This window comes from Cnephaeus nilssonii (assembly GCF_951640355.1).
Source record: "Cnephaeus nilssonii genome assembly, chromosome: 3".
Classification (NCBI taxonomy): Eukaryota; Metazoa; Chordata; class Mammalia; order Chiroptera; family Vespertilionidae; genus Cnephaeus; species Cnephaeus nilssonii.
In genome coordinates, this window is record NC_137074.1 from 64602662 (window position 1) to 64625094 (window position 22433).

At 47.5% G+C, this 22433-nt stretch overlaps 2 protein-coding genes across 5 annotated transcripts in view; one reads left to right on the forward strand and one right to left on the reverse strand.

Annotated features, from left to right (window-relative positions):
* Window positions 1-3515, forward strand: part of CCDC191 (coiled-coil domain containing 191) — an 80262-nt gene extending 76747 nt beyond the window's left edge. Inside the window, exons 15-17 of the mRNA XM_079766641.1 lie at window positions 1208-1360; window positions 1852-1997; window positions 3159-3515. Of these exons, the coding sequence (XP_079622767.1) occupies window positions 1208-1360; window positions 1852-1997; window positions 3159-3303 (444 nt within the window). The 3' untranslated portion in view covers window positions 3304-3515. The remainder of the gene's footprint in view (window positions 1-1207; window positions 1361-1851; window positions 1998-3158) is intronic.
* Window positions 3516-8450: 4935 nt separating this feature from the next.
* ZDHHC23 (zDHHC palmitoyltransferase 23) lies at window positions 8451-22229 on the reverse strand. Of its 4 annotated transcripts, XR_013813051.1 has the most exons (6): window positions 21964-22229; window positions 21197-21463; window positions 18533-19240; window positions 16673-16840; window positions 12460-14508; window positions 8451-9561 (listed from the first exon to the last, which is right to left on the reverse strand). XR_013813051.1 is itself a non-coding variant. In XM_079762908.1 (5 exons), the coding sequence occupies exons 2-5, from the start codon at window positions 21358-21360 to the stop codon at window positions 14241-14243; spliced, it is 1308 nt and encodes a 435-aa protein (XP_079619034.1). In that variant the 5' UTR covers window positions 21361-21384; window positions 21964-22229; the 3' UTR covers window positions 8451-14240. The 4 variants fall into 4 exon arrangements, 3 of the variants coding, with proteins under 3 accessions (XP_079619034.1, XP_079619033.1, XP_079619035.1); XM_079762908.1 differs by having other exon boundaries at window positions 8451-14508; window positions 21197-21384; XM_079762907.1 differs by having other exon boundaries at window positions 8451-14508.
* Window positions 22230-22433: the final 204 nt, after the last annotated feature.

Consider the following 22433-nt stretch of genomic DNA (forward strand, 5'->3'; position numbering starts at 1 on the left):
ACATAGAGAAATGTTCCCTCCTGTGGATTGGCTGTGGGCAACAGTCTGGAGAGTGCCCGCACGCGCAAACAAGCCGAGGCTCCTGGAGTTAGGTGGGGCCTGGTTGAAATAACCTGGAGGTTAACCTGAAGCTCCAACAGGCAGTGGGAGGAATGTGAGCAGTCATTAACAGGCTAACCGTTCTGTCTTTCTCTCACTTCCCGGTCACTGTAATTTAATTTAGACATTTCAGAATTTTCTCTTTCTCATGCTGTATTCCATTTATTCCAGCAACCATTTTTAGAACTTTTAAGGAGCCTTCTGAGAATCGTTTTCTTTCTGGTTATCTCCGTTTTCCCAGAGGATGAAGAAAAGGGAGGGGAGGAGGCTATGGTTTCTGGCTGCCCTTGCCTTTGGTCCCCAGACAGAAGTCAGGACAGGCAGCCTCTCAGGTGCCACAGAGACCTCTTGTAATGCCCATTTGACCAAGTATGACTGCCACGAGATTGGCTTGGGTCAATCACATTCATAATGCTGGGTGGCTCGACAAGGCTTAGAAAAATGTGTGATTGGGGAGAACAAAAGGGAAGGATTTTTTTCCTCTTACCTCTTGAAAGAATATAACACTTCCTTTTTAAAATCTATAAACTCTGAGTTGTATGTTTATTTTGAAAGAAGGATGCTCTGAGCCTTTTAAGTTGGGAAGACATTAAATTATTCATCATGTTATTTTTCTATCAGATGGTTTTGTGGTTTATTGATAATGTCTAAATTTCAGTGCTGGAGACAGCTCATTCTACAAAACTAATTGAAAGTATTGGCATTTCCTCAATTAGACAGTGGTTAAGTACATAAAAAAGAGAGGTTTGTTATGGAGTTGCTGTCTGAGCTCCAACAGAACAAACTGAGAATATTGCCAGCCACCCACTTCAAAACTCGGTGCAAGCGAAAGAATGGCTTTGGAGACTGTTTATTCCATTTCCCTGATAACCAGCCAGTCAGTGGTCTTCAGGGAGTCAGCACTGAAAGGCTCTGCATGCGATGAATCTAAAACCCCCCTAAAATAGAGTCAGTAGTCAAAGCTTTAGGGACATAGGCTGAATGTCCTTAAGATATTCTCTCTACATGTGGTTTGCAGCATCATTTGCCAAGGGAATGAATGTGTGTTTTCTTAAGTGATCTACAATACAAGGAATAATTTCCTTTTCTTATTTATAAAATGATGCAGGCGGCCGAAGAACATCACTCTTTGGCCCTACAGAGGAAATGCCTGCTGAGCTGGTTCCGTTGTAGTCAGGAGAGCCTGGCTAGGAAGATGGCCCGGGCCGACCAATGTTATTCCCAAACGTTGCTTAGGAGAGTCGTCCAGAGCTGGCAGCAGGTAAGGCACAGGGAAGGGAGCTTTGAATACGTCTCTACTTAATCCGTGTAAGAGAATTAGATGCAATCCAGAGTGTCCAGTCATTATGTTTTTTCAAGAAAAATATAAAATAGTCAATCATGTGGAAATATCAAATTAACTTTTTGTTAATATAAAATCTTAAGCCTATTTCTTTTCACACTGTTCATCTCTATAAATTATGTCATTATATCAACTTTTGATTTTATACTTGTTTCTTATCCCATAATTGCTCAAGAGGTTTTACTAGAAATCTACACCCTCGATATTGTAACTGTTTCCTCCCTCTGGTTCCATTATTTCCTTCAGACATTACAGAGGCTGTTTTCTTGGCTGCCACGTTTTCTCTTTATGCCTCCAATGTCCTTTGTTCCTTTGTCTTATGTGTGTTTCTATTCCCTTTTGTGCTGTGTATTTGCTCTAATTCTTTGTGACATTATTTGACTCATTTCTTTTCCTTTCTTCATCCCCAGTACCTGACTGACCTGGAGGAAGAAGCACAAACACTGTGTGTGCATTTTCTTCAAAAGAAGATTTGCAGGGCCTGGCTTAACGTGGTCAGGGAGGCCCGGATCGATTCTCAGAGCAAGCACAAGCTTGCCGTGGAGCACAGTGACAGGTGAGGGTCTGATCTCTGAGGAAAGTCACTCTTTGACTGCATAATTGCCCTGCGATATATTCTGTACCTGGAACATGTCCAGAAAGAGGAGGTGGAGGCTAGGAGAGCTGGGCATTCAGTGATACCAGCAGAGCTGAGCGTTCCAGCTCACCCACTGACTCGGTGATGAAAGCAAGATAGTAACCCACCCCTGGAACTCTAGGGGCCCCGTCTTTAAAATGAGGAGGGTGCCTGTCTTCTCTGCTTCCCAGGGGCTGGCAGAATAAAATTATGAGAAGTACATGAAACACACTTAAGCAAATGTATGTATTCTTTATGTCACATAGGTTTATAAGTTCAATTTTTTAACATTATTGTGAAATATAACACTAATACAGAGGTGCTTAAATCATGCAAGTCCACCTTAATGAGTTACTATAAAGGGGACATCTATGTCACCACCACTGAGGCCCGGAAGTAGGACATTGCTGGCCCCAGAGTCCCTGCTGGCTTCTGCCCAACGGCCCAGCCTTCCCTCCTCAAGGTGTACTCCTGAGTGTTGTGAGGAGCATGACCTTGCCTTTTTTTTTTTCACTTCTGCCTTCCAAGCGTGCAGCCTTCAAGACTATAGTTTAGTTTTGCCTGGTTTGGAATTTTATGTAATTCAAATCACACTGTATGCCATATTAATATTTATAATATAGTGGTGTCTTATTTAATCTAAATTCCTTGGGGAATAAGGTGTAAGTTTCCCTTTGTTTTGTGTGATTTTAAGCGTTTTGGATAGAAATGCCCTAAGTTTTATTATGCACTTCCCTTTGAGAGTAAACAAATGGTCTGTCCTTCTTTGGCGACTGGGTGTCTGTCATTTCCTATGAGCTTAATGTGGCAGGTGCCGCCACGTTCTGTGGTGTAAAGATTGTTGTGTAGGCACAGGAGTGGCACCTCCTCACACAGGCCTTCCCTGGCCACCTAAGGGGAAGTAAAAATAACCTGTTGGTCACTCCCATCCACCTCTGTGGCTTTCTTTTCTTTACAGCATTTCTCAGCCTGAATTCCAATTGTGATTTACGTGCCTTTTTAATATGTTTTATTCACCTAAGGCTTATTCTTACATGTACTTCAGATGGAAAGTCAACTTTTCCTTAATATTTCACATTTTCCCCCTTTTTATTCTTAAAGGAGGATTCTCTGGATCACATTTCAGACATGGAAGAAGTTTGCAAAATTTATGAAAGAAGAAAGAGTAAGAGAAGAAAGGCGAGAGCAACTCCGTAAGAAGGTAGCTGAAATCCTTCCGGACTTCCAGAGGCTGGCCCCACCGTGACTCTGGTTGACCAGCGTCAGATACCCGCCCTCGTGTAAGAGTCCTTGGTGTCCAGGGAACACAAGCCAGCCCGTGCTTAGGATGGAATGTCCATGGTCCATACAGGTCTGTGTTGCACCACCCACCCACATGCACATGCACATGCACATGCATCTACCTGGTTGTTCTGTCAGGTATTCCTTGGATTAAAGGACTTCTTTTTTGAGTTTGTACTTCCTTCTTTTATTTCTCTTGGGTTGCTAATCAGTTCACTAAGCATTTATCCCAGCAGGATCAGCCACAGGAACTGTTCCTGTTCCACTGTTCAAATGCAGCGTCTATATTTTTAGCATCATAAACTTTAAAAAGGATGTGTTTGCTTGCCTGAGCTTGTGGAGGAAAATGTCCTTATAGCTTAACGTGAGTTGTTAGCAAATGTAACTTTAATTAAATAGAAATTAAAAGTAGTGAGTACTTAGAAAAGGAGTCATTTGTGGCCAGGCACCTAGTTAGTACCTTAGCATCCGCAACAAGCATTCTGCCGGACTCCATCCTTTCTGCCCACCCCTAATGGAAAACCACGCATCAAAGGTACTCTTTGCAGAGCTGTAATGGATAACTGCGTATCCTAATTTCAGAGAAATTGGGGCACCAAACACACTTTTCTTTAGTGCACCTTGATAAGTAGGAAGAGAACTCCAGCAATTTGTTAAAATATCTGGTCATGCTCCCAACTGCTACTTCTAAATATTTGATCTGGCTTCTAGACCTCAGTTTGATCTACTGGTATATGTCAAGATGTTTATCTTTCAAAGAATGTTTTAATCTTTAAGGTGCTAAAGGCTATAAAGATATTCCCTTCTGTGAACTGAATTATCTGCTAGAAATTTTCTTTTTCATTACAAAACACGTTTATTACAACAAATTCAAGTAGTAGATAAAAGCACAGAGTGAAATGAGAAAGTCCCTTGTACCCTGAGGTAACTGTTATTTGGTAGGTTGAAAATATGAGTTGGTAAAGTAAAATTCTGTGTGTTCAATAAATTCTGTCATCATCTCTTACTTCTTTGAAGGGATACCTAGCTATAGCTATACCACCTGCAAAATGATTCTGTCCTCTGTGGAAGATGTGTGATTTACTCAGACATGACAAAACACCCTAAATCAAACTTTATTTCTTCTACAATATCCCTGTCTCCACAGTTATCCTCTAAAAACTTAAGACTGATGGCCACTATAGAAAATGGGACTAAAAGTAACTCATAATTAATCTCTTTCCATCTAAATAACTTTATTCTTAACTGCAGTAAGTTATAGAATATTGGCTGATATTAGCACCCAGAAATCAAATACCAATTTTATTTGAATACCAAGCCTGTACATATAGGTGAAGCTCTTAAGTAAGCATTCAAGGTTTCTGAATAAACCCGTAGAGCTTAAGTTTTCTCTCTTAAGTTCTCTCTTATTTTTATTTCACCTCAAGCATCATTTAGAAATTGAGTCTTTAGCAAACCATATTCTGATTGAGCCAGCAAGAACTTTTTATCTACTTTTAGAACCTTCTAAAGAGACATAGGGGGGAAAAAAAAATTAGTAAATGACCTATGTTTCTGGCTGGGCTATCTCTGTGTGTGTGTATGTAAAACCTAAAACCATGGGTATGTGCCCTGACTGGGAATTGAACCTACAGCCTTTGGTGTATGAGACAACGCTTCAACCAACTGAGCCACACCAGCCAGGCCTTGCTGGGCTATCTTAAAGATATGATTTGAAATTTTACTGCTAACAAAATTCCCAATAAGCAGTATCCCTGGTCTACAAAACTGGAAGTAACCACCAGGAATATGATAGTTTTAGGTCCACAGGCTGGGGACATCCATGTCACCAGAGAGACAGCCCAGCTACAATGCAGGCTTCTCTCACACCAAGAAACACCAACTAGTCTCCTTAAATAAAGCACTTTATTTTCCAGTTAAATAACTTGGTCACACACACACAAAAATAACTTGGTCACAGTACATTATTTTACATAAATGGCAGTAATTTTTCAAATCTCCATTTGGAAGGCCTTGTGTCTGAGTCCAAGGTGATGGGATGAATACAAGTATAAAAACAATGTAAAATGTGTAGCCCACAGCTTCCAGAGCTGGCTTAAGAAATCCCCTTTAACGCTGCTGGGCGAGTTACATTAAATATTAAGTTTAATATTAAACATACCTGGGTTTCCTTTAGTCGATAACATCAGACCCAGAAACCTAATCAACTGAAAAGGCTCAAAAGCCCTAACAACTGAAACCATCACATCACCCAAACCAAAGGATCACAACGAGTTGAGCTCCACGCAAGTTCTATAGCCTGCATCTAGTCAGTGACACCACCTGAAGAAATGCAGGCTTTTATTTGTATCAATAACTAGAATAGATCTGGTTTCCAAGCTGTGCCTTTAAAGCAGGGGTGGGGAACGTCTGGCCCGCGGGCCGCATAAGGCCTGAGAAATCATTTGGTCTGGCCCTGCCAAGGCAACCGCAGGCGGGACTCGAAATTCAATAAATCTAGGAGCTTTTTTCATAGCAACATAAACTTACATTGAGTGAATTCTATTAAGCGAATGATGTTATAAATATCCAAATGGCCCTTGGCAGAAAAAAGGTTCCCCACCCCTGCTTTAAAGCATGAATTTCCTAGAAGGGGAAGGTGCCATCAGGAAGGCTAGAGTAGTAATGAGTCCCAAGCCCCGCTCGGAAACAGCCACAACCTCTAGGAAATGTGTCTTCATTAAGCACTAGGTCTTTGGCCTGCTGCTGCTGCTACAGTGAGACACTTAGTGCCCACTGAAGTGGGATAATTGTCCATTAGCAACAGGATCACATTTAGCTGATTGTACAAAAAGTTGCTATTAGTCACAGCAAACATTTACAAGAGCACACTGGGTTTTTCTCCAGTATTAAGCCAAGCACATCTCTCTCTTCGCCCTGCGTCACCTCCACAATATTTAATATAAAATGGCACGCTTGTCAAGCTGCTGATGTGAAAACCAGATTCCAAACAAGTGCCTCAAGCAAAAGTCTCTCTCATCCATTGCTTATTTGAGGAAATTCTCTTTTAAAATGCAGGGTACCAAAATACGGCTAAAATAAAGTCAAGTCATAAACCTGCTTGCCTAGGTTAAAGAGACCCTTAAAACTAATAAAACATTAATTTTTAAACATCCTAGTTAAAACTGTGCTCCTATGTCATATTTTTGCTTACATTAATTGAGTTTTATAATAAAAGTCTAGTTAGTGTCCTACCCAATGGAAATACACTCTATTAAGCAGATGGTCAGTATTACAAAGAACCTTGCATTTTCTGGCAGTGGAAGATTCTAGTATAGAAAATTTTCTCTTGCTAAAAATATTCGAAGTACCGAGAACTATTGCATAAGAGAAAGTTTGTAGCAGTCTTTCTGCTAGGCAGATGGTATAGTGGAAGACGACAATTACTTCATTCGCTGAAGGAAAACATCACTGGGATAGCACAGGTTTACCATGTGCTACACACAGACGGGGGGCTGGGTGAGACATGCAGCACAGTGTCCCTGAAACACACTCATGGCTCAATGAGCAGCATCAGAGAAACATACCCAAGAGGCGTTGTTAACGGTCAGTTAACAACGTACTCTGGGGTGTCACAGAAAGATTTTACATATTGAAGGACTGCCCGACCAGCATGGCTCAGTGGTTGAGCATCAACCTATGAACCAAGAGTTCCTGATTCGATTCCCAGTCAGGGCACATGCCTGGGTTGCAGGTTCAATCCCCAGTAAGGGACATGAAAGAGGCAGCCAATCAATGATTCTCTCTCATCATAGATGTTTCTATCTCTCTCTCCCTTCCTCTCTGAAATCAATAAAAATATTTTTTAAAGAAAAAAATATATTGAAGGATTTTTTTTTCCTTTTATGCAATTCTGGCCCTTAAATCTTTCAAATGGGCCCATTTCTCTTCCCCAGGAATAGCACACCAGGCATGAAAATAATGCTGATTAGAATACAGATCATTTCCTAAGCTCCACATCCAGTGTGTTTATTAACAGAGGCTGAGGATGTGAGGGGGAGAGAAGGGGACCCACTTGTCTGGGATTATGTTGGGGGTGGCTTGCTCCTATGGCCACAGACTGCTGGTATATAGGTTTGCAGACAGTATCCCATGGCCACCACCACCAAATGTTTCTCTGGGACTCATCTGTTGACAGAGGCTTTAAAGGGCAAAATCCCTCCAATAGTTTCAGAGCATAAAAAGCATTAAAAATCTAGGAGTCCAGGCCAAGGATGTCCCAAAGCCCACAGAGCACTGCTCGTGGAGAGCCATTGGTCTGCTCTCCTGGCACAAATACTTCAGTAGACTTTCACCCCCACAGAACCACTAAGCTTTGCAAAGGTTTGGGCTTTCTTCTGTGAACTGCCAGTCATGACGTTCTCAAGGAACTTAAAACAAGCCTTTTTTGTGTTTGTTAATCCTCTCCTGAGGATATTTTTTCCATTGATTTTTAGAGAGAGGGGAAGAGACAGAGAGAAACATCTATGTGAGAGAGAAACATCGACTGGTTGCCTCCTGCACAACCCTAACAGGATCGAGCCTGCAACCAGAGTGTGTGCCCTTGACAGGAATCAAACCTGGGACCCTTCAGTCTGTGGCCCGATGCTCTATCCACTGAGCCAAACCAGCTAGGGAAAAACAAGTCTTTTAATTCCAATAAGCCAGAACAATACACAAGGAGTCCTTATCCTAGTGAGGGACACTGAGTTGCCCCATCCAGGTAACATGGGTATCCTACCTAATAAAATGGTAATATGTAAATTACCATCACTCCGCTACGCCCACGAATGGGCCAGCGGGAGGTGCAGGGGGCGGGACTCGGGGTGGCTGGGGTAGCCGATTGGGCCAGCGGGACGCTGAGCTCGCGTCACCAGCGGCGGCGCAAGCTCAGCGTCTGCGCCATGGCTGTGCTGCGGAACAGAAGGGGCCTCTGGGGCAGCGAGCTCACGTCCCGCCACGGACCATCAAAAGCGGGGGAGCTGGGTGCCTGTCTGCTCCGGCACCAGGCCTTTCGGAAGCCTCCGCCCCGCCAGAGGCTTCTGAAAGGCCTGGTGCACCAGCGGACAGGCACCCAGCTCCCCCGCGATCGAAAGCGAAAGCATGTAGGGGACCCTACACGTGCATGATTCAATCATGCACTGGGCCTCTAGTCTATACTAATAAAAGGGTAATATGCTAATTAGACCAGGAGACCTTACAGACGTCCTTCTGGACAAAGCCATGGTGGCAGGGCCGAGGCAGAGGCAATCAGGCCAGGAGGGGAAGGGAGGGCAGTTGGAGGTGAGCTGGCTGGCATGGAGGGCAGCTGGGGCGAGCAGGCCGGCAGGCAGGTGAGCAGTTAGGAGCCAGCGGTCCCGGATTGGGAGAGGGATGTCCCCCAAGGGGTCCCAGACTGGAGAAGGTACAGGCCAGGCTGAGGGACACCCCCCCCCCCCGTGCACAAATTTCATGCACCGGGCCACTAGTCCAGATACATATATATATCTATCTTACCTAATAGACAAACATGTAAATTGACCATACCTCTGCTACGCCACCCGCCAATCAAGAGCGATATACAAATTAACCCAACAAAGATGGTGGTTAATTTGCATACACAGGCACCGAGTGATGGGGGCGGGACGCTTGTGTCATTGCCATGGCCTCTGGGCCTCTGGGCAGCATGGGAAGGCGGGGCCGTAGCAGAAAGAGGCAGCTCCCGGAGCGGAAAGAGGCGGCTCCAGGGCCTGAGCGGAAAGGGGCTGGGCCGGAGTGGAAAGGCGGTGCCGACAGCCAGGGAAAGGAAAGCCCATTCTAGCACGAATCTTCATGCATCGGGCTTCTAGTATCATACCTAATAACATGGTAATATGCAAATTACCATCACTCCGCTACGCCCACGATTGGGCCAGCGGGAGACACAGGGGGCGGGACTCGGGGTGGCTGGGGTGGTGATTGGGCCGGCAGGACTCTGAGCTCGCGTCGCCGCTGGCAACGCGAGCTCAGCGTCTGCGCCATGGCTGTGCGGCAGCACAGACGGGCCTCTGGGGCAGCGAGCCGGCGTTTTGGAGGTTTGGAGGCGGCGCAGGCGGGCGGGCGGCGTGGCTCCCGGGGGAGGAGTCTGGCGGCAGTTGGGCCGCAGGAGCGCGCTGCGGTGTCCTGGTGTCCGCAGAGGACGCGGGTTTCCACAAAGGCAGAGGAGGCGGCGGCGGCCCCAGCATTCCTGGGTGGGAGGCAAAGGCAAGACCCCTGCTTGGGCTCCGGCCGCAGGAGGACCATGCCCCCGCCCCGCCTCGCCCTAGGGGCCCAGGGACTTCGGAGCTGCCGGCCACACCGGGTCCCGACCAGCGGACTGACAGCCTACACGTGCATGATTAAATCATGCACTGGGCCTCTAGTATATATATAAAGGCCCAGCAACAGTTACGCAGAACAACCGGTTGCTATGACAAACACTGACCACCAGAGGGCAGACGCTCAATGCAGGGGCTGCCCCCTGCTGGTCAGTGTGCTCCCACAGTGGGAGTGCCGCTCAGCCAGAAGCCAGGCTCACGGCTGGCGCGCACAGCGGTGGTGGCGGGAGCCTCTCCTGCCTCTGAGGCAGCACTAAGGAGCGAGCAGGCGGGCAGTAAGGAGCAGCGAGCCAAGCAATAAGGAGCAAGCAGGCAGGTGGTTAGGAGCAAGGAGTCCCAGATTGTGAGAGGACTCAGGCCAGGCTGAGGAACCCCTCCCCCATGCACAAATGTCGTGCATCGGGCCTCTAGTCTATATATGTAAAAGCCTAAGCAACCAAACGACCGAACGACTGGTCAACCAGTCGCAATGACGCGCACTGACCACCAGGGAGCAGACGCTCAACACAGGAGCTGCCCCCTGGTGGTCAGTGAGCTCCCACAGCAGGAGTGCCACTCAGTTGACTGCCAGGCGCCAGACACAGGGCTCATGGCTGGCGAGCGCCACTGTCGTGGCACGAGCCTCTCCTGACTGACTGGGCACGAGCCTGCAGTAGCAGCAGCAGGACCAGGAGGCGTTGGACTACCAGTTTTGGCCCCATCGCCACAGGACAAGCCGAGGGACCACACTGGTGCACGAATCCATGCACCAGACCTCTAGTCTATATATATAAAAGCCTAAGTGACCATCCAACCGTTTTCCCGGTAGCTATGATGCGTAATGATCACCAGGGGGCAGACACTCTGACCAGTAGAAAAGGGAGCCCGATTCCTCATGAATCGGCCGTGGGTTAGGTTGCTGCTGGGGCACTGTCAGCCCAGAATCTGCTTCACCCACACCCTGGACCCAGAGAGGTCCCTCAACCTGGCCAGCGGGCACTGGGCAGAAATCGGCTCTCCCGACATCCCTCGAGGGGTCTCTGATTGCAAGAGGGCGCAGGCCAGGCCGAGGGACCCCACTGATGCACAAATCCGTGCACCAAGCCTCTAGTCTTACCTAATAATAGACAAACATGTAAATTGACCGTACCTCCGCTATGCCCACAGCCAATCAGAGTGAGTATGCAAATTAGAAGGCCAAAGATGGCAGCCGCCCAGCTGCTCCAGGCGCAGAGTGGCCAGGTGGGGCAGGACACCTGCTATGAGAGGGAGGACAGGGGGCAAAGGGATCTACAGGAGCAGAGTGCCGCAGCGAAGACAAGACTGCAGACTCTGGAGTCTGCAGCGAAGATGAAGATGGCAGACTCCGGCTGGAGTCTGCAGCAAAGACGAAGACAGCAGACTCTGGCCTGAGTCTGCAGCAAAGACGAAGAAGGCAGACTCTGGCCGGAGCGAAGGCCTGGGTCCCGGGTGCCAGAGGAAAACTGGTGCTGCAAGCCAAGGGAAGGAAGGCCTATTGCACGAGTCTCTTCGTGCAACAGGCCTCTAGTGTGGTTATAAAGATTGTGATCATTCCTAATTCTCCCAAATAATTGGTCTTTTTGGTGGGACTCATCTTCATCATGTCATATTTTGATTGTTTTTAAAGATATGGCAAGAGGCTAAAGTTACTGACTATGAATGTTATTATCAACTAGTGGCCTGGTGCACGAAATTCATGCACATTAAAAGGGAATTAATTAGAGGAAATATTTTAATATTGCTATCTGCCCTTTCTCTATAATAGAAGTGTCAGAGATGAAAGAAAATTAGTAAAATGTATATGAAAATAACATATAACTTTATCGCCCATGGGGACACAGCGTCAAGTCCTGCCAGCACCGCAAGACCCAGAGTCAAGTCCTGGGTTTGGGTATCCGGCTCCCTCCTCCCTCCTGTCAGAGCCTGGGCCGGCACCCGCAGGGACAGCATCAAGTCCCACCGGTGCCACGAGACCCAGAGTCAAAACCCCACCCACCCACGCGCCTCGCCGAGCACGCAGCCCCACCCACCTGCATGCGTCTTGAAATCGTGCGAGACCCAGACCCACCAGTGCCCGTAGGGACTCAGCGTCAAGCCCCCACTGGCGCCCACAGGGACGCAGCATCAAGCCCCCGCCCACCCACACACACCTCGCCGCACACGCAGCCCTGCCCACCCGCGTGCACCTGACGCGCACACAGCCTCCTGGTGATTGGTTGTTACAGCGTGAGGGAGTCACAACCACAGGCTTTTTATAATATAGGACTGCTGGACAGTCAGAGTTGGCTATCCATCTGGCATTCAAGAGACTACAACTAGAGATTTCTGACTACATGTGCTGTCCACGACATTATTACTCTCTTATCACAAATATACACAGAAGGAATTAGTTGTATCAGTTCTAATGATAATTCCAAATGAATACTTGACTAGGCTGGGGAGAATGCATCACTGTAGAAACCACAGCCTCTGCTAACACCCCCGGATTGCTGTTTGGCTCATCCCAGGGGAATATGGAGTCTATCATTTGTTAACCATCTCTGTGAAGAGCAACAACAAGCTGTCTTAGGGACAGCCTCGATCAATGGCAGGACCAGGGATGGTGCTAGCTGCAAAGGGTAGAGTTGCAGGAAGTTAGTCCTATTTCGCCTTAACATTTATAAACCTCTTGTTACACAGCATGCACAAAAAGACTGAACAACCTGGCAATATCTTCCCTATATTAAGTTATAAATCAAGGTGAATTTAAGGACTAACTAATGAATTACCTTTGAAAAAAAGAAAAAAACTTGACTTGGCTGGTGTGCCTCAGTAGTTGAGCATCGACCTATGAACCAGGAGTTCACTGTTCCATTCCCGGTCAGAGCACATACTCGGGTTTCAGACTATATCCCCAGTAGAGGGCATGCAAGAGGCAGCCGATCAATGATTTCCCCTCATCATTGATGTTTCTATCCCTCTTTCTCTTTCCCTAACTCTGTGAAATCAATAAAAACATATTAAGGAAAAAACTTGACTTGGGGTAGTGAACACATAATATAATATACATTTGATGTATTATAGAATTGTGTAACCTGAAACCTATATAATTTTATTAACCAGTGTCACCCCAATAAATTCAATTTAAAAATTACAGGTACAAAACCAAATATTTTAAGATGATTTCTTCCCCATCTGAAACTGCCTCATCTTAATTCTGTGGCAGAATAGACCCATTATACATAAATATTTAATCCTTCATACATTTTCTGTTTTGAGATATGATTAAAGAAATAACTTGATATTTCAGGAAGAACTAGGGAACAACAGTAATCCAATAATTAGTGGAAACCACATATACCCTGTTTTATCGCTCCTGGTGAGATACTTTTATCTAGGGAAAGGTGAACGAGAATGTACAAGTTAGGGGGGAAGATGTCAATCAACCCCTCAAAGAGAGTCCATGCCAGGATAATGTGAATGCCGGAAGACGGATTATTGCAACGTAGTGCTAGAGCTGACCGCATTCAAATCACTTACACAAACAAAACAAAAAAATCAAGCCCTTAATATTAACTGGCCACCGTGCCCAGGAAAGGTAAAGTGTTCGCTGTAGGAAGGCCTGTTATCCTCTTCCAGCCGTCGTCACAGTGTGGCTAGCACCTTACCACGTGAGACATGGAAAGAGGAAGAAGCATTAATGCCTCGTGGAGTTATTTAGAGTCAATTTAGACAACAAATACCTAAGAAATAAGATGCATCACCCAAACTCATGACCACTGTACATTACACCAGCATAATTAGCTTCATAATTGGTATCAACTCTCCTTTTAAGACCAGGTAACTGTAAATCCATCCGGTCATCTGCTACCCTGAGTAGTCACTAATGCTTCCGAAAGAGAAACTCCCATAACTGTACAGCATAGTATTTGGGGATTGTTTTTTCACTCTGAAATGCCTAAAAAGAGATTAATAATAATGGCTTCAATATTCTGAACTACAAACATTTCTTTCAGTCTCGGATTTTCCTAATAATACTTCAGACCTCTCTGGTGCTTTATTTTCCAGTGCTTTTCACATATCTCATCCATCATGTGACCTCACAGCTGCTCTGGGGGGAAGCCAGGGCAGACGTCAGGACCCCACTTTACCAATGAACCTGAGATTCGGGGAAGTGACTCGAAGAAGGGTCACATGGCTATTAGGAATTAAAAGGAGTAGAAACTATCCTAATCCAAGACTCTTCCTCCCACACTGAGGGACGGAATTGCTTCGATCAATTTGTGCATCAGCAATCCACATCCTTTTCAGCTTCTGGTGACTGAGTTAGTTAACAAGGCGCCTGGAAAGGAATGGCTCTACTTTTACTGCTTCGATATAAAAATCTCTTAAGCTGTGAAGTCAGAAAGATTCATTCCTCCAGTCCAGTCTCAACCTGAGCGTGACCCTATAATGCCTTTAAGAAACTAGGGATAAAAGCGAGCATCCCAAGTGCACATTGAAATGTCGGATGGAGGGAAGCAGGGGGGTCCCTGCCCCCGCCCCCCACCTGGATCGCACAGAAGGCACGTCAGACAATGTCCTCGGCGGGGTGCTGGGACGGGGCGGTGCCCAGGGTGGAGAACTGGTGCCAGTTCCGCAGGAAGCCCCTGTTGTACTGGCCTGTGTCCACGATGAGCCCACAGAGGAGCCGGCGCCCCGTCTTCTGTCGAAGGGCCTGCTGCACTTCCCTCTCGGTCACGTTGTAGCTGATGTTTATCAGCTGTATCAGGAAGATGTAGCCCATGCCCGCGGTGATGATCGCAGAGTACCACACGCAGGTGAAGGTCAGCGCCGAGCTGGGAAGGGGAATGGGCGGGTCAGGGCTGCCGATTTTTCACAATCAGAAAGCTGTCCCCGTCCTAACCTTTTATACATGTCATACTGCTTACCGAGGACTTTGGCACCTTCCCGAATCATCCCGCTGGACAATAGTCTTCTATCCTCAAAATACCAATAACCTGCTTAAATTATGACCGTTAATGAACATGTTCTGTTTTAGTTTTTAATTATGAGTGCCTCTTTTTCCAGTATTTTTTACTTAGAATAGCGAAGACTGTTTCCTGCACTTTGTATCCCCCACACAACCAACACAGTGCCTGACATAACAGGATCCAAAATCTGTTTGTTGAATGAATAATTCCTAACTTGTTCTTACTCAGGAGAAAACGAAGGCACCACAAGATGGCTATAAACACCCTCAAGGAAGCTGTGGGTGGGAAGTTCCTTAATTTCCATGCTTTTTCAGCCCGAGGCTGCTGAGTACAAATACAGAGACACCGCCCAGCGCCAGAAGCCTCCACATGTACGATGTGTGGGAGCACCAGCATATTCCAAACTGCTTCCTATAGCCAAACACAGGACAGGACAGCTCCTTTCAGCTCTTACAAGACTGAGGAGAGGCTACTGATCAATGTCTGCCAACTGATTATTTTCATTCAAACATTTGCAAATGAGTTACATGGAAATACATTCATTCAGAATCTAAGCCAAAAGGACCTGAGAGATGATTAAATCACCACAAAGATGAGAAAAACCGAGGCCCAACTGGGAGATATGAATGGCTGTCCAGAGCAGGGCTATTTTGTTTAAGTGGCCCACAGAAGGTCTACAGAACTCACGCTTTGTAACAGACATGCTTTGTAACAGAAATGCTCTGTTTTAGGACATTTGTCACAACCCACTAAGAATAGTAGTTACTTTAGAATTTCACAACCTACAAAGACTCAACATGGGAAAAAAAAAAAAAAAGGAACTTATTATCCCTGAGGAGGAGGACCCATCTATTCTAATAAAGCCCATAAAAGTCTAGATCTGTAATGGCAATGGGGAGATCTGTCCAGGGACTAATACAAACAAACACCTGCACAGAGACACTATGCAGATAAAGCAGGGATTGATTCTGAAAACAAAGAACAGGCTAGAGGGGAGAGCCTGTGGCTTTCAGGGGAGGGAGTGGCTCGGGCCATCGCTAAAAAATCCCAGCTTCTTCCAAAGCATGGAAATCTTTACAATCTACAAATGTGCCCAAACGAACAAACTGAAGGAAATTTTGACCTAGATACCAGAGTAATCATGAGTGGTAATTCAAAAAAAAAGTAGAACAGGAAGAAGCAATAGAGGTTAAATAGAAAAGGAAGGTCATACAGATTGTAAACACTTCACAAAAGGGTCAGAAGCAGTAAATTAATACGGGGCCAAAAAGCACCAGGAAATAGCAGTAAAGCGAGGAGTTCGCTGATTATGACAAAACTAGTAGCCCATTTGCAGGAAGAATCCTGCAAGCGGCCGCTGCGGCCGCATGTGCTGCCCCTGCCACCGCTGCTGCCGTTGTGGCCGCCGCGCCTGCACCCGTGCGCCGCAGCCGCCCGCCCCGCTCCACCCCACCCGGGCTTTCCCTCTGGCAGCCACCTTGCTTTCCACTTTTCCTCCCTCTTCCTTCTAAATTGTCTTCAGTCTTCACTCCTCCCTCCCTCAGTGTATGCAAATTAACCGCCATCTTTGTTGGGTAATTTGCATACTCACCCTGATTGGCTGGTGGGTGTGGCTTTGGCTGGTGGGAGTGGCTTGGGCGTGGCAAAGGTACGGTCAATTTGCATATTACTATTTTATTAGGTAGGATGGCCCACACACACCCTGGGGCTGCTAGTTTGTCTGTTCCTCGAGTCTCACTGTCACTTGGTTGGGCATGTGAGTAGTCACCTGACCCTGGAAGTACTGATTGAGCTGGTTGGTCCTACTTCTGCAGTGCTAGTTCCTCCCTTTTGAAGGGTCAATGATCCTTTCAACTTCACCCTAGAAAACTGCACCTATCCACTACCCAATTTTGTTGGCAATTTCAGGGATACTCAAAAGCCCCATAACCTGTCCCTAACCTAGTAGCAAATCATAGCCCCTTACAGTGAATGGCAACACTCCCCCTCCCTCCTCCAGGGCCTCTCTGCTGGGGTGTCCATATCTCACCTGTAATCTGCATAAACTCCAGGACAATAGAAGAGAGCTGTGAAGACACTTCTATCTCTACAGATGGTGTCCAAGGTCAGTGTGATCCCATACACCGAGGTGAGCAAGAAGATCGAAAGGGCAAGTATAAACGCTTGATGATTGCATTCTCCAACACAGCCATTTATCCTCAAAACAGCACAGGGGGGGAAAGCAAACATGTTTTTAAAAGTTCTCTATATCACTCAGATAATAAACAAAAAAGTTTTAAAAGCAGGAATAGTGTGAATTCCAGTTATTAAAAAGCTATCTTACTTTTCAATTTTAGAGAATTGAAAACTTGTTCACTGAGAGATGCAGTCTTACAGTCTCTGCTCTTCACAAAGTGAAATCCTATCATTCGGGTTAAGTACAAGACTAAGTAAAAAGCAGAACCTGGCTAATTAATCTTTCTAAATATTAGTAAGTGAAGTCTTTACCCAGCTAGGAAGAGAGTTAATACTATAATTACCATGATACGGAAAGGATGATAGCAGACTTTAAAAAGCTAAATCAGAAGTGTTACACAGGCCCCAGCGGGGTAGCTCCGTAGGTTGGAGCATCGTCCCTGATGTGCCAAGGTTGCGCGTTCAATCCCGTCAGGGCACATACGAGAGTCAATCAATGAATGTATACATATGTGGAACAACAAATCAATGTTTCTCTCTCTCCCTTCTTCTCTCTAAAAAAAAAATCAAGAAGTGTTACACAGCATCAGAAATTATATGTTAAAAATATATTAGTAAAAAGATCTGATTGGTGTGGGATGGAGAACTACTGGATGATACGCAGACTACTTGTCAGATAAAAGAGAGTCCGTGTCACAGCCATCTGTAGGACACGTAGGACAGAATGTACAGGGACACCAGGATGCCCCAGTAGGTAGAAATCTTCTTTTGGGCGAGACTGTCAGGCCTTCTGCAAACCAGAACTCGTAAATGGGCCAGAGAGAGAGAGAAAAGACAAAGAGAAGTGGAAAATCTAAAACTGAAAGTACCTATTTACGCCTAAAGACTACGCCCCAGGAAAGAGCTGTCCCTATACCTGAAGTCCACCCTCTGGCCCTCCTGCACCTCACCCTCTGGGACATGCCCTTCTGAAGGAGGTGTGCCAGGTAACCAGAATCCTAGTCCTAAAAAGCGTAATTCATTGACCTAGAATGCCTTAAGAGCAATAAAGTTGCAAATATGCTACTTATGGCAGTCACATCTGAATTAATTACACCCCCTTGGGGTTAAGATTTACTCAGTAGAGCTGCAACGCTAACTTTTAAGAGTTGCCCTTTGCATCTTATCTTATGGGCCTTATGTGTCCTCATTTGTCACTGGCCGGTGGGTAGGTACCCAAAAAGCCCATCTCCCCGCCAATAACCAAACAGGGAGTTATCTGGCAAGACCTCACCTCAATAATGTAGACCAGTAGCATCAGAATGATTAAGGATGTATGATGAGAGGAGAAAAAAGTCACCGGAAAATATGGGCACACTTGCTTGAACTCTGTGTTCAAGAGAAAATAAGCCTACACTGATTTTGATAAATTCCTTTTTAAAAAAATCATTCAACTGTAGATGCTTCTGTTTTAGAAAGAAGATAAATGAGGGGCAGCTCAAAAGAGAATGGCAAAAAAGAAAAAACACCTTCAGGAAATGACTGTGAAAGAACTAAATTTGTGAAACTCGGAAAAACTGATGACTAAGTGGGAACATCCTAACAGCCCACAAATACCTACAAGATGTAAAGCTGGGAAGGAGAGAGATTTTAGGATGATACAAAGGACGCTCAAACACCACTAGAGTCTCACGTGAATTTACACTTTGCAAGCCTCCAATTTTTTCCCACATACCAGACACAATGGTGATCCATTCTCCTCACACAGATGCCACATATCCGGCAATGCCATGCCCGGGCAGGTCGCACGAGCTGGCACTGGGCACACCAGTCTTCCTTCGCCTGCATGGGGCTTCCGGCCAACAACCTGGAAGAGCCCTTCTGGTCATCCCTCAGGGTGCGGCTGCTGAGCGTGCCCGGCACCTCCCCGCCAGGGAGCCCTTTGGTCCTCTGCCCTTTTCCGTGCAGGCACTCCGTGCGGTGGCTGCCCAGAGATGTGTCCTCGCTGGCGGGATTTCTGAGGTAGCCTGGGTTCTTCTTGGCTCTGTACAAGGCTAAGAGGATCAGAAACAGCCCGCAGGTAAGAAGAGCCAGCTGGGTGGGCCCCACGCGCCCTCTGGGGACCACTTCCTGGAGGAACACGTAGTACATGTAGCCCAGAGAGAACAGCCCGAGGCTCAGGAAGAACAGAGTGCGCTCTTTCCTTCGGTGAGTGAGGTAGTAGTACCACAGGGCCAGCACGGGCAGGGAGGTCAGAACCACCACCCCCAGGAGGAAATGCCAGGAGGCCACTCGGAGGAAGATGGGCAGGAGGATGAGAGGGGGGATGATGCTAATGTTAACTTTTTTGGCTCCTCGAAGCCAAGGAATTCGGAGGCGATCAGAAATTGTATCCATGATTCTTTCACAAGTCTCTGGCTGCACAGATTTACACGTAATCCATCTATTCAGAAAGAGCACAGAGAGAAGGCATTTCATATGTGTTTGTGGAATTGAAAACCAATGAACACTGTAGGTCAAGCAGCAGGATAAAGGACAAAGGAGGCCAAAGGCCATGTATTCTACTGCCTGACTACTGCACATGCTATTTTCAAAATCGTGTATCATTTTTTAACATAAACCGGAATATAACGTTTAGGTACTTAACAGTTAAAACGACTTTTCCCTGAAACACATATAAATATGCACATTCCATACACATACTGTCTAGGCTTGGGTGGGTGTAGAGACATAAAAGTCTCAAACAAATTCACAAGGTAGTTGTAAAGACAACATGGGAACTCAAGAATTATTAGGTAAGTGACAAAGCAGCAAAATCACCCAGTGAACTATGATGGCCAAACATCAAAAGGAGTGCTCAAAGGAGAGTGAACACTTCTGAGTGGAGTCATTAGAGGGGTCTTTGTGGAAAAGGTGGGATCTGTGCTCCACCTTGACGGCTGGCTAGCATTTGTACACGGGAGGAGGAAGGGAGGGTGGGAGGCTTTCCAGTGTAAGGCACACCATCCGCCCTGGGCCCAGGCAGGGAACCTGTTCAGCAGGGGCAGAATGGAGATCAAACTAGTGCGAGTCAAATGACCCAAGCTTGGAGGACACATGGTATATAACTGACTCTTTTTTGCATACTTAAGCTAGTAAGGCAAGGAACAGTTTAAGGAATGATCACACTGATTTTAGACCGTTAAAAAAAAGTAGGGCTAGAACTTGGAAGCGGGATAACTATATGGGAGGGAGTCATACAGAGCAGGGGGAGCCGATCTCCAGAGCAGTACATGGAGAGAGCAGAGAATTCAGGCACAGCCCAGTTCTCAAGGCTGGGAGGGAGAAGAGTTAGGTTAACAGAAGAGCTGCCATCTTCAATGATGGAGATTACGGAAGCAGCATGTCTCCATTCATTAGCACAAAGTGCTCCATTTTCTCATGGGTTTTTAGACTAAGTCTAAAGAAACTATAAGGACTGTAAAAAAAGGTTACAGACACTGTCTAGTAAGAAGTGTGAGGTATTCAGGTGTCAAGGTTGGTACTAGACCACAGTGGTCCCAAAGGATGCCTTTCATGCTAGATTAATGCACAAAGTTTTAAATCGGCAATCTGCCACTGCAGTGACTTTCTAAGCAGAAGGAGTTATTATTAATAGGAAAAGCAAGTTTCCAACATTCTCATTCTTCCCACATTATGCTTTCCATATGGCAACAATGTTTAAATATATTACTTAGAAAAAGGAAAAAAAAAGCCAAGTTATTAATGTTTGATACAAAATTCTTTCAGTGATGTTAAAAATTATTTTCCTGGGTAGTAATTTTCATCACTTGGATTAATGGTGAAAATAAAAGCCAAATACAATACAATGGAACAAAACAGCGCTGCCGCTCGTGTTGAAAACAGCCAGTGCAGGAGAGGGATGCGTTTCCTAGCTGGATCTCCTCCCCAATAACAAGGGGTGAGACCAGTTCCAACTGCAGGAAAATGATCTGTCCACCCTCAAGGCCCTTTGCGTCAGGTCCCACCTAGTCAGTCTCCAATCACTGAGATCAACGAGAACGCAGGAACTTTCTGGTACAGTGCTCCTTCTTAAAATTACAGATTCTGCTGGGCTGCATTTTATTTTTTTACACCTTTAATTTGCCTTCTATCCCTTTAGCTGCCTGTCCTCTCCATCTTCTCCCTTTAAATGAAAAATAAGGTGCTAGTAAACTGAGCTGAACAGACAGCTGTGCACGACTGAGTAATTCATCTTTATAAAATCCTTACCCTTGACGTAGAAGGCTACTCTCAATGTTAGATCCTTGGAAAGAGAATCAGAGCCAATTCCAGTGTTCTGGGTGGCTAAGCTGAAAGTATACACTGCAGTTCTCAAAAGGGTCAATGGGGTCGGCGACGAGAAACACTGTGCTCTTACCTCTCACACCCCTCATCCAGGTCTTGGCAATCACACAAAAAGGCGGCCATGTGGTTCTTTTCCCCATTTCGATCTATGTACTCGCAGCAGCACAGGGGCTCCAATTCGGGTTCTTCCGCTTTGTTTTTCTTCTTCACTGACTTCAAACTGCCCTTCGGTGTCATGACGGCCACCTGTCACCATGAGCCCTCGGAAGGTAAAGGAGGAAAGAACACAACTCACATCTTCTAAACACATCCACGCCGCTCTCGGATCAAACGCCAACGCCTGGGAAATCAAACATGAGAAGAGGGGGCGGAGGGTCCCACTTTCATCGGGCTTTGCTGACCCGGGGTGGCCAGGCAGAGAGCACTGAGGCTCTTTGAGCCGCTTTCACCGCCTCATCCCATCGCGGGGCAGGCGGCCGGGGACCAGCCGTTCCCATGGCGACAGTGACCACGCCGCCCCGGGACCGCCGGGACGCGGGAGGCTGGGCGCCCCTGCGGGTGCGGGCTGAGGGGGGCTGCCCGAACCTGGGCGCCGACGGACACTCACCCCGGGGCTGCGGGCAGAGACGCGGGGTGCATCCGCTGGGCCGGCGAACGCGCCCGGCTGCAGGGGCCGACCGCCCGGCTCCAGGAAAGCCCGCCGGCAGCTCGGGTAGCGCTCGGGTGGCCGCCCAGTCCCGCTCCTCCAGCCCCGCGCGGGGCTCGCCCCCCGCCCCCACCCACGGGAGGACGCGGGCGGGCCCGAGCGCCGCCGGCAGAATGACCTTGGGAGGAAGTTACCTGCGCTCCGGGCGGAGGTGCGGCTGCAGCCCAGGAAGCCGGCGCGGAGGGGAGGGTCGGCTCCTCCAGGGCGCGGACGCGTGCCCGGTCTCAGCTCCGCGAGGCCCCCGGCGTGGCCGCTGGAGCCCCCGGACTCCGGTTCCGCTCGCCGCCGCCGCCCACCTGTGACCACAGCCCGCCGCGCCCGGGGAAGCGCCCACCGCCCCACGCCGTCCCGCCGCCCCGCGGCCGGCCGGGCTGGCGCGGCAAGTCCGCGCGCGCTTCCTGGTGTCCCGCCCCCGGCGCCGGGGATCCCCGCCCGCCGCCCCGCGGAGCCGGCAGCGAGGCCCCGCCCTCAGCCCGGAGGACGGGCGGACCCGAGGACCGGCTCCGGGGAGCGGTCCGGACGGCGGGGAGCCCGGCTGGCCCGCCCCTCCGCCCCGCCCCCGGCCGCCGCGGAGACCCGGCCCGACCCCCCCGTGGCCGGCGGG

What these genes read in the sequence shown, in the direction of transcription:
- ZDHHC23 (XM_079762908.1), bottom strand. Translation starts at nt 21,360, where the DNA reads ATGACACCGAAGGGCAGTTTGAAGTCAGTGAAGAAGAAAAACAAAGCG. An exon ending in CTGGATGAGGGGTGTGAGAG is followed by an intron (nt 19,241 to 21,196) that starts GTAAGAGCACAG and finishes CTTTCTGAATAG; the next exon opens with ATGGATTACGTGTAAATCTG. An exon ending in GGAGTTTATGCAGATTACAG is followed by an intron (nt 14,509 to 16,672) that starts GTGAGATATGGA and finishes TCCCCTTCCCAG; the next exon opens with CTCGGCGCTGACCTTCACCT.